Below are 12,214 nucleotides of genomic sequence, written 5' to 3'. Positions count from 1 at the left end.
GTAAGAGAATGCGACGGCCGCGCGTACGTTCGTGGATCGTCGGAAAAAGCTCATTTGCATACCCGACGCGGAAAACGATGCAGACTCCACCAAGCGGACGACGAAGTATTGCATCTACGATCCGAAGGCGTACAAAGCCGTACGCCTGTCGGATCGAACCCAGATGCCGTCGTATCTTGTTTTTAGGATTCAAACTAAAGATACGACGCGGGTAATTTGAAAGTACGCCGGCGTATCAGTAGATACGCCGGCGTACTCGCTATGAGGATCTGGCCCATAGTTTTCTGCTGAAGTGCACTTGGAATTAATAGGTTGCTTTTAATTTGAAATGCTTCTAGAGCCCCCTGGTCTTCTTTCTTCTTTGCCTAGACTGTCTGTCATGTCTTTGACAGTTTACCATTTATGTTTTATTTTGCCTTCAGACACTAAATGGCAGCCTTTTAGGGAACTTTGTCTGTAGACCTTCCCTGGTGCCTGATGACCAACCTTGCCTTAGGAAAAGATCAATCAATTGTTCAGTGGCTGGATTGCTCATGTAAAGCTGTACCACTGAACAATAGTTATTACAAACAATTCTTGTACAAACATGTAAGAGCTTAGGAGAGGGAAGGGGGCACTACAGATAACATCCTATACAGGGAAAAAACAGTACCAATTGGTTAAGGAACTCCATCCCAATTGATTGATTTTTTCCTAAGGCAAGGTTGGCCATCAGCCATCAGCCATACAGACAAAGTTCCCTATGAGGTAAAAGGAATTTGCCACACATGGCAGCCAGCTGTACATGTGCAATCCAGCCACTGAACGATGGTTATTGTGAACAATTCTTGTACGAGTATATAAGTGTGCATTGGATGAACTTGTATGTTTGTGTTATGGAAAGGAGATGGGGGGAACTTCAGATATCAGTCTATCCAGGGGAAAAACATGCCAACTGGTTAGGGATCTCCATCCTATCTCATTTATTCTTTTGATGAAGCAGGCTTGGACATCAAGCATCAGGAGAAATCTACAGACATGCAAAATTTCTTAAAATGAAAAAGGAACTGGCCACTCTCTGAAATATCCCATGGACAGATAGATTTATTGTTCATGTGAACAACATGCACCATGCCATGATCTAACCCATGCCATTACAGAGGGTGGAGTCTCGGCACAGCACACGTTATGCACCTGAACAATAAATATTTCAGAGTGTGGTTAAATGGGTTGTAAAGTTACATTTTTTTTTCCTAAATGGCTTCCTTTAACGTAGTGCAGTCTTCTTTCACTTACCTCATCCTTCGATTATGCATTTCAATGTCTTTATTTCTTCTGAGAATTCCTCACTTCCTGTTCTTCTGTCTGTAACTACACACAGTAATTCCAAGCTTTCTTCCCTGGTGTGGAGTGTCATTCTCGCCCCCTTCCTTGGACAACTGAAGAGTCAGGACGCTCTCTATGTTGCAGATAGTGAAAGGAGCTGTGTGTTAGTGGGCGTCCTGACTCTCCTGTTGTCCAAGGGTGGGGGCGAGCACGACACTCCACCAGAGAGAAAGCCTTGCATTACTGTGTGTAGTTACAGACAGAGGAACAGGACGTGAGGATTTCTCAGAAGAAATAAGGGCATTTAGAAGCAGAATCGAAGGATGAGGTAAGTGAAGGAGGACTGCACTAAGATAAAGGAAGCCATTTAGGAAAAAAATGATTTACCTTTACAACCCCTTTAAGTCCCTTTACCTTTTTATATATATGTTGTGCTTGTAAGCATAATTAAACTCCTATGCAGTTGTGCACCATGAAAGTAGGGGAAGCCAGAGGGACTTTAGCAGCCATGTCTGTTTTCTCTTCCTTTCATACAAAGTTCCCTGATAGCTGGGTCAAATGCCCTCTAAAGCAGGGGTCTCAAACGGGTGGCCCTCCAGCTGTTGCAAAACTACAAGTCCCATGAGGCATTGCAAGGCTGACAGTTACAAGCATGACTCCCAGAGGCATGATGGGACTTGTAGTTTCACAACAGCTGGAGGGCCACCAGTTTGAGTCCCCTGCTCTAAACCTTTACAATGTGTCTTTATCAATGCATGACTAGAAACCCAATCACTGACAGCGTGCAAAGAGTTGTTTAAACCTGGGCACTAATAAGTAAAACACAAATATCTGGTCATTATGTTAACCTTGTCCAGCCAATAGGTTAGTCTATATAAACCTTGAAAAAAAATTGGAGTATAGCCATCATCCAAATTAATTGTAGAAAAGGGAAGGGTGGGGGCAAAAGAATGCCACTAAGTCTAGCTTCAGAAACTATTATTTTGCCCCCACCCTTCCCTATATACTGTAAATGTTGTAATTAATCAGCAACCCTCCAATGAGTACAATTGCTTCATGTCATACTGTATGTAGACACAAAAAAGTTAAAGGTTTATCTTATAGAGTAGGCGTGTGTGCGCTTGTTTATTGTGTGGAGGTTGTCCTATTGCATTATGTTATCCTTTGAAGTTTATGTACCATCTAATATAGAAAGTAAATTGTGCCCCTAGTACATGGTTGACGCTCTCTGAACATTCTCCTCTGCTTTTTTTGCAGGCACTTCCAGTGTAGCAAGAGCATGGAGTGGTACATTTGATGAACTTCTGGGGAAGCAGATTGGCGTGTTTTTTAGAACCTATTTTAGGATGAATTCCCCTGGCCTGGCTGAATACCCTGACTTTTTTGCAGTTTGTCTTATTTTGCTTTTGTCAGGTAAGAATGTAATAACATCCAGGTCTTCTTTGCCTCCTCTACGCTGTATAGTGACACCGTTGGAAGCGCTATTCTTAGCACTTCCACAACCACGTTTAGACTTTTAAAGGTTATCCGATCCCCTCTTGAACCTCTTGATAATAAAAACATGAACTTTCAACTAATGCAGGAGCTTATCACTCCTTAAAATTTAGCATTTCTCGGTACTTTGAGGTTATTGATTGGGTATGTTTTTGCTGTCTTCAGAATTATTTTACACACACAGAGCAACACTTCATAATTGCTGGTCTTAGTGTCACATTTGTATCTTAAAAACTGTTCATACTCAAACAGTAAGGACAGCTTATCCCTCTCCATCCACCTGTCAGCACATGTGCATGTAGCAGTACCTGATTGGCTCCCAGTGCTGACCCGCCATCTTAAATTCAATATACAGGGTTATATCAAGGCAGTATAAAGCATTTACAGTAGATTCAAAAAGTTATATATATTTTAAAACACATACAGTAAAACCTTGGTTTGCGAGCATAATTTCTTCCAGAAACATGCTTGTAATCCAAAGCACTTGTATATCAAAGCATTTCTTTTTACAGGGTATAAAAGAGAAGAGAGGCGCATCTATAGGGCCCGTACACACAGTCGGACCGAACCGATGTGACTGGTCCGACGGACCGTTTTCATCGGTTCACCTCTGAAGTGGCCGTACGGCCTGATATGTGTACACACCATCAGTCCAAAATCCGATCGGGTCAGAACGCGGTGACGTCAAACACACGATGTGCTGAATAAAACGAAGTTCAATGCTTCCAAGCATGCGTCGACTTGATTCTGACCATGCGCGGGGTTTTGAACCGATGCTTTTCTGTACTAACCATCGGTTTGGTCCGAGGGGGCAGCGGTCCATCGGTTCGGTTTTGAAGCATGTTTTAAAATTTTGGACCGAAGGAAAACAGACCGATAGCCTATACACATGGTCGGTTTGGTCCGATGAAAATTAACTTCGGTTCATTCTCATCGGACCAAACCGACCGTGTGTACGGGGCCTAAGTGTAGCAATAAGTTGCTAAATGTTGTACCTTCATTAACCACTTCCGGACCTCCTCATGTACATATACGTGGGCAGAATGGCACGGACAGGCACATGTACGTACCTGTACGTGCTCTGCTTGACGTGGGTCGGGGGTCCGATCGGGACCCCCCCCCCGGTACATGCGGCGGTTCTCGTGGCTTCAGGAGCGATCCAGGACGAGGGCGCGGCTATTCGTTTCTAGCCGCCCCCTCGCGATCGCTCCCCGGAGCTGAAGAACGGGGAGAGCCGTATGTAAACACGGCTTCCCCGTGCTTCACTGTGACGGCTGCATCGATCGAGTGATCCCTTTTATAGGGAGACTCGATCGATGACGTCAGACCTACAGCCACACCCCCCTACAGTTGTAAACACACACTAGGTGAACCCTAACTCCTACAGCGCCACCTGTGGTTAACTCCCAAACTGCAACTGTCATTTTCACAATAAACAATGCAATTTAAATGCATTTTTTGCTGTGAAAATGACAATGGTCCCAAAAATGTGTCAAAATTGTCCGAAGTGTCAGCCATAATGTCGCAGTCACGAAAAAAATCGCTGATCGCCGCCATTAGTAGTAAAAAAAAAAATAATAATAAAACTATCCCCTATTTGGTAAACGCTATAAATTTTGCGCAAACCAATCGATAAACGCTTATTGCGATTTTTTTTATACCAAAAATAGGTAGATGAATACGTATCGGCCTAAACTGAGGAAAAAAAAAATTTTATATATGTTTTTGGGGGATATTTATTATAGCAAAAAGTAAAAAATATTGTTTTTTTTTCAAAATTGTCGCTCTATTTTTGTTTATAGCCCAAAAAATAAAAACCGTAGAGGTGATCAAATACCACCAAAAGAAAGCTCTATTTGTGGGAAAAAAAGGACGCCAATTTTGTTTGGGAGCCACGTCGCACGACCGCGCAGTTGTCAGTTAAAGCTACGCAGGGCCGAATTGTAAAAACCCCTTGGGTCATTTAGCAGCATATTGGTCCAGTCCTTAAGTGGTTAAATGTAACCATATTGCTACACTTAGAGGCTCCTCTCTTCTTTTGTATACTCAGTTGTGACATGACGCTACTCTTATATCAAGACATCGCTTGTATATCAAGGCAACATTTATTAAAAAATGTTGCTTGTCTTGCAAAACACTCTCAAACCAAGGTTTTACTGTAATAGTAAATTATGTTTTACACTGTATATCTGTATGGAGTTCAGCTTTAAAGGCAGACGAAGCATGCAATTCTACTGCTGATAAATAATTTGAGATCACATTTGATATGCAGAAACAAAGAAATTAAGTAATGAACACATTTTTTTTTTTTGTTTGTTTCAATAGATTTTGATTAGAATTGTAAAATTAAGTAACTTGACAACCAGTGAAATTATCAACATCTTACATTCCTGAAATTCAGAATGGATAGATTGCAGGGCTGACATGCTTGTGCCTATATAATATGATTTCAGTATAGTAATACTACATATACTGTGGAACCTTGGATTGCGAGCATAATCCGTTCCAGGAGAATGCTCGTAATCCAAAGCACTCGCATATAAAAAGCGAGTTTCCTCATAGAAGTCAGTGGAAACGAAAATAATTTGTTCCGCATTGACTTCTATGGCATGCAATACCGCATGTGGCCAGAGGTGGGGGGCGCTGGAGAACCTCCAAAATACTCGGAAAGGCTCTGGGACAGCTTGGCTGAACTCGTAAAGGATCGGGAACGGAGTATTTCCGATTCTTTTTTGTATTTCTGGATGGCTCTGAACTGCTCCGCTCGGCTCTGGCATCCCCCACCTCAGGCCAAATGCGGTACTGCACACCACTGTGGCTTGAATCCTGCTTGTTTTGCGAGACAACACACGCAAACCGAGTCAGGATTTAAAACAAAAACAGTGCTCGTATTGTGAAACGCTCGTTAACCGCGTTACTCGCAATCCGAGGTTTCACTGTACAGTATAGGTCAGTGGTTTTATAAAAAGTTTAGTTACCTGAAAGAGTACACAATCTTAAACTGGTCATAGATTGCTAGAATTTTGTCCCTGACAACACTGGAAAATTGTTGGTGGAACCAGGGTTTGACAAATTTGTTTGGAATCTAGGAGCCAGCAAAAACAAGTTAGGAGCCAGAAAACGCTCCCAACGAGCTTGCGCGCAGAAGTGAACACATACGTGAGCAGCACCCGCATATGTAAACGGTGTTCAAACCACATGTGAGGTATCGCCGCAATTGGTAGAGCGAGAGCAATAATTCTAGCCCTAGACTTCCTCTGTAACTCAAAACATGCAACCTGTAGATTTTTTTAAAAGTCGCCTATGAAAATTTTAAAGGGTAAAAGTTTGTCGGCATTCCACGAGCGGAAGCAATCTTGAAGCGTGACATGTTGGGTATGAATTTACTCGGCGTAACATTATCTTTCATAATATTAAAAAAAATGGGGATAACTTTACTGTTGTCTTATTTTTTAATTAAAAAAAGTGTCATTTTTTCCCAAAAGTGCGCTTGTAAGACCGCTGCGCAAATACGGCGCGACAGAATGTATTGCAACAATCGCCATTTTATTCTCTAGGGTGTTAGGATAAAATATATATATATAATGTTTGGGGGTTCTAATTAGAGGGAAGAAGATGGCAGTGAACATAGTGAAAATAGTGAAAAATTACATTAGAATTGCTGTTTAACTTGTAATGCTTAACTTGTAATACCAACGGCCACCACCAGATGGCGCCAGCTCACACATCTGGTGGTAATAACTTGTAATACCAACGGCTCACCACCAGATGGTGCCAGCTCACAAAAAAAAAAGCCCTGGGTGGAACAGTGACTGCAGCCAATCAGCTGCAGTCATTGTTCGGGTAGTCTAACAGCCTTGGATACTGGCTCTCAGAATACAATAGCCCGCACTACAGATTAGTCCAGTGTGTATGACCAAGTTTTAGCTTTGCATGGATTTTAATAACAAAAAAAATGGGCCAAGAGGAAAGTTCTGGTGATGTAGGGGCGGACTGGGGATAAATCTCACTTTGGTAGCAGGACCATGGGAAATAGGAAAGGATTTTAAAATGCAGTACAACAGAGGTTTATAATACTGTTGAAAACCATGTTACTCTTCGTAGTTGTTCACATCCTGTTGCACAGCACATGATCAGTCCTGACATGTATTCTGGTTCTATATACTGATCCAAGAATCACAAACTAAAGATGAAAAGTATTCTATCCTGATAGAAGTCCCCATAAATCTTTAAAAGTTAATGTCTCAAACATAATCATGCTTCTCATTACCAGGAGATTAAGACCATGTGAATTAACTTTATAAGATCATGTGCTACACATTTCCTTCTAATTTCAAAATGATAAAGGACTATGTATGCTCTCCAATCATGCTTTCATCTACATGTCTAGAAAAGGTAAAATAACAGGATCTGGCTTTCAGTTTTAAATGATGTGCTTTATATGCTACTTTCATTAACATGAACCTATGATCAAGCTATAGACAACCAAAGAATTAAAAATATAGCTGGTCATACACATATAGTTCTGTATTGTTCAGCCTGCTTGCAACAATGAAAATGTAAATTCACTATTGCTTGTATGAGGTATTTAGCGCAAACACCAAAAACTTTTGTAAAATACTGCAATAATACGGTCAAAAAGACCTCAGATCTTATATTTAGACTTAAAAAGCAAAAAAAAAAAATGTAAATTTTGTAATTTAAAAAAATGACAACAAAAAAATTGTCTCTTTAAGACGCTGGGCGGGACTGACGTTTTGACGTCACTTCCGCCCAGCAATGCTATGAGGACGGGTGGGGGCCATCTTGCCCTCACTCGTATTCCCACAGAGCAGGCTGAAGCACCCGATTGCTTACCGACGGCTTACCGACGGCTCCGGTAAGCGGCGGAGGGTGCGGGAGGGGGGCCCCTCCCGCTGCCGATAACGGTGATCTCGCGGCGAATCCGCCGCGGAGACTACCGTTATCTTTTACAGGATCGCTCACACTAAAGATGGATACCTCGGTTGTGGCAGCAGCTGCTTCCGTTACCGAGATATCCATCTTTAAAGTGCCGCCGTAAAAAGACGTAAGGCGGTCGGCAAGTGGTTAAAGGGGTTGTAAAGGTAATTTTTTTTCCCTAAATAGCTTCCTTTACCTTAGTGCAGTCCTCCTTCACTTACCTCATCCTTCCATTTTGCTTTTAAATGTCCTTATTCCTTCTGAGAAATCCTCACTTCCTGTTCTTCTGCCTGTAACTCCATACAGTAATGCAAGGCTTTCTCCCTGGTGTGGAGTGTCATACTCGCCCCCTCCCTTGGACAGCAGGAGAGTCAGGACGCTCTCTACGTTGCAGATAGAGAAAGGAGCTGTGTGTTAGTGGGCGTCCTGACTCTCCTGCTCGCCCCCTCAAGGGAGGGGGCGAGCACGACACTTCACACCAGGGAGCAAGCCTTGCATTACTGTGTGGAGTTACAGACAGAAGAACAGTTAGTGAGGATTTCTCAGAAGAAATAAGGACATTTAAAAGCAAAATCGAAGGATGAGGTAAGTGAAGGAGGACTGCACTAAAGTAAAGGAAGCTATTTAGGAAAAAAAATTGTACCTTTACAACCCCTTTAAGTTCTGGTCCAAGCTTGCGATAACAATGTGATAACTCTGGCAATGGTCGGTCTTCCCAGTGATTGTTTTAAAAAATAGGCGGGAAAGTGCAGGCTGGAGCAGGTGTCAGCTAGATTTTAGTCAGGAGTTGTTTCTGGAGGCTGGCAGACAGCATAGTAAAGATGATGGATCCCTTTGAATTCAGTCTTCTGGAATTTAAAAGTAAAGTAAGTGATTTTTTTTTTTTTTTAAAGGTGGATGCTGCATCTGTCCCCAGGGGCCTCTACACTGAGAACCGAGCATTCAAAACCCCCCCGAGCAGAGAGCTGCTGACTGTCAATCAGCAGCTCTCCGCTCTGTTTCCTCCTCGCTTACTGGAGCTCGAGGATGAAGAGGGGCTCTTAGCGGCTCACTGAGAGGCTCAGACGGGTATCAGTCCAGGCACCTGGCGGATCCAGACTTTCATTGTCAGGATGACGCAGTGCCTGGACTGATAGGTGTGATGTCAGCAAAGAACGGACTTCAGCTCGCGCTCTCCTGAAAATGGGTCACAGGAGTGCAAAACGAATTGCACTCCTGTGATCCATAGGAGAGGCCCAACCAAATGAGCTTTGGCTATACTTTCCCTTTAAAGCAATGCAGAAGAGGAGGAGAAGATCTCAAGTGGTCACTTTAAAAGAAAAGCTTTAGGGAGCGCATACTGCTGGAACAAATTCACAGGTGCTGATACCCTGCAGAAGTTCAGGTTATCCAAGCAGTTCAGGTCATCCTAGCCACTTATCATGGAGCTTTATACCCAGCCCATTGGGTACCTTGAGCCCCCAACACAGAAAAGCCATGCCATACCAGCCATGTATTTAAGGTATGCTTTGGGGAGAAAAAAACTCATGTGAGATTTTAAGGAGAGTTTCTTCGTGAATTACACCATTTTATTTTTTAGAACATCAGTGTTTTTTTTACAACATACTCTGATGCGGGAAAATATTGCTTAGTGAATTGTGCTTACACTAGCCCCGACTACAAATTCACGTGACTTTTAGTGCAAATTTGAAGGAAAAAGTATTTTATGATGGAGGACCCTTTTACGTTACCAACACCCCTGGTTAGGCTAGGAAAGAGGAGAGGTTTCCCCAGGGTGGGGCTTTAACGGTAACAATGATACAAAATATAAGGTATAGTAAAATTTATTATGAAAGAATACAAAACAAAAATTATGATAAGCAACACATTATTATAAAAACAAGGTACGTCACTAAGTGGTGCGTATGTCCGCAGGGATAAGTTCAGGCCCTACGCGTTTCAGGATTTCAGTCCCTTCTTCAGGGGCCGGTGTCCATGCGACAGTTATACTGTATGCAGTAAGAGAATATGGTAAAGCAAATTAACAATTGTATCGTAAAGCAGATTAACATGTATCATATACCGAAGAGCACCGAGGCACCAAATCCCTATTGGCTCCCTATCCACCTTAGGGATTTGGTGCCTCGGTGCTCTTCGGTCCTTTTTGGTCTACACAAGTGGTGATGGGTACGTGTTTAATGTAATGTGTAGATTTTTAATTTCTGCCCTCCCTTCTGATATATGAATACATGTTAATCTGCTTTACGATACAATTGTTAATTTGCTTTACCATATTCTCTTACTGCATACAGTATAACTGTCGCATGGACACCCGCCCCTGAAGAAGGGACTGAAATCCTGAAACGCGTAGGGCCTGAACTTATCCCTGCGGACATACGCACCACTTAGTGACGTACCTTGTTTTTATAATAATGTGTTGCTTATCATAATTTTTGTTTTGTATTCTTTCATAATACATTTTACTATACCTTATATTTTGTATCATTGTTACCATTAAAGCCCCACCCTGGGGGAACCTCTCCTCTTTAGTGCAAATTTGGAGTCCAACTTTGATACGTCTTTGATGTGACTTTTTACACTCTGTGGCATTGAAGTTGCATCAAAGTAGTACAGGAACCTTTTCTAAAGTCGGACAGACTTGTGTTGTATCGGTTAAGACATTTCTCATAGGGAAACATTGAATTTCACACATCATCCGACTTGGGTTCTCACAAGTCGGATCCTAACCGGAAGCTCCTGATCTCTCCCCGAAACACGTGACCGCTGTAAAGCACCGCCCCGCCTCCAGGCGTCATAAACCTCTTAAAGGGCCTGGAGGCGCCGGCGCTAAGAGGTTAATACTGCTATGGATCTATGTGAAACTAATTTCCAAGTAACGCATGCTCTTTAAAATATCAGAAAACAGACTCTGGGCCTGTGTCAATGGCTTTTGTTCATATCAGATGGGTTTTGCACTTCCATGCAGTTCATGGAAACACAGCTGCACCTGTTAGTGAATTCTGAATGATCTCACTTGGGTGCCCCCCCCCCCCCGGGAGTTGCGTGAATCGTTCCGTTGAGAGTCGGTCACACTATCCCGTCATACAAATTGGAAGCGATGAAACCCACATCCAATTCGCATAAGTGTGAACCCAGCCTAAAAATACACATTTATGCAATGCATCAGTGTGGTTGGGCCCTAAGGATTAGCTTTTACACCTTGTAATTATCGTTTTCTATTTTGTAGGATTGTTGTCTTTTGGCGTGAAAGAATCTGCCTGGGTGAACAAGGTGTTCACAGCTATCAATGTGCTTGTCCTCTTGTTTGTGATGATTGCTGGGTTTGTGAAAGGAGATCTCCACAACTGGAAGATAACAGAGTCGTTTCTCCAGAATATCTCTGCTCCTCCAGGGTAAGGCGCACGTTCTTCAAATGCCTCATTTTGCATTGTAACTGTAATTATAAGCACTATACAGCTTCTATAATGCCTAATGATAAAAGTGTACATTGTCCAACACAATTATAAGTTGTCATGCCTGAATCCCTACTCTGAAGCCTCGTACACACAACCGAGGAACTCGACGGGCGAAACACATAGTTTTCCTCGTCGAGTTCCTTGTTAGGCTGTCGAGGAACTCGACAAGGCAAGTTTCTCCATTCCCGTCGAGGAAATAGAGAACTTGCTCTCTTTTTGGCTCGTCGAGTTTCTCCACAGTTTCCTCGACGAAAATGTACACACGACCGGTTTCCTCTGCAAAAAAATATCTCCCAGCAAGTTTCTTGCTGGTTTTTGTCGAGAAACTCGGTCGTGTGTACGAGGCCTGATTCTGCTGGTGGTGTTACAAGATGTCTGTATTATATCTAATATCATCCATGGCATCCAATTTTCCAACATATTCTGCTTGTATACTGCATAAATGACACTGCATTACAGGAGATCAGAACCAGAGCTATTTATTGTTAGTACATCTGTGCCAGAACCTGGGATATGAGGCCGGCTGTCACCATGTGTAATTTAGTATCTGTCCCTTGTCTCTACCCACAGTAGAAAATATGTTTTGGAACAACTTAGTTTGTTCAATCAGAGGAATGGCAAGGCTTATATTTTGCTTTGTGCTGTTTAATAATGAACTACCTTATTTATCGGCATATAACACGCACAGGCGTATAACACGCACCCTAACTTTAAGAGGGGGGTTTCAGGAAAAAAACATTCCACAGCCCCCTGTGTATAATACACAGGCACGGTTTACCCTCTATTTTCAGAGTAAAAAAGTGAGTGTTATACGCCAATAAATACAGTATATCTATGGTAGCCATTGATACTCCAGTTCCAGCCTAATTTGCATTTCAATTTATTTAAAGCAAGGGTTCACCCAAAAAACAAACCTTTAACATTAGATTGAGGCTAATTGTGGGAAGCACAATCGGGTGTTTTTAAAAAAATCAATGCAGTACATACCTTTTTAGAGATAGATGTTCTTCACGGCTTCC

At 42.4% G+C, this 12,214-nt stretch overlaps 1 protein-coding gene across 3 annotated transcripts in view; it reads left to right on the top strand.

The window, feature by feature from the left end:
- The window catches only part of SLC7A2 (solute carrier family 7 member 2), a 166,848-nt gene that overhangs the window by 107,715 nt on the left and 46,919 nt on the right, over window positions 1-12,214 (top strand). For all 3 annotated transcript variants that reach the window (XM_040334610.1, XM_040334605.1, XM_040334609.1), the window contains exons 3-4: window positions 2,563-2,718; window positions 10,967-11,132. In XM_040334610.1, coding sequence (XP_040190544.1) covers window positions 2,563-2,718; window positions 10,967-11,132 — 322 coding nt within the window. The remainder of the gene's footprint in view (window positions 1-2,562; window positions 2,719-10,966; window positions 11,133-12,214) is intronic.

Source organism: Rana temporaria, chromosome 1 (assembly GCF_905171775.1).
Source record: "Rana temporaria chromosome 1, aRanTem1.1, whole genome shotgun sequence".
Taxonomy (NCBI): domain Eukaryota; kingdom Metazoa; phylum Chordata; class Amphibia; order Anura; family Ranidae; genus Rana; species Rana temporaria.
The sequence above is the reverse complement of the archived record's forward strand: the minus strand, read 5'-3'. Positions and strand labels throughout refer to the sequence as shown.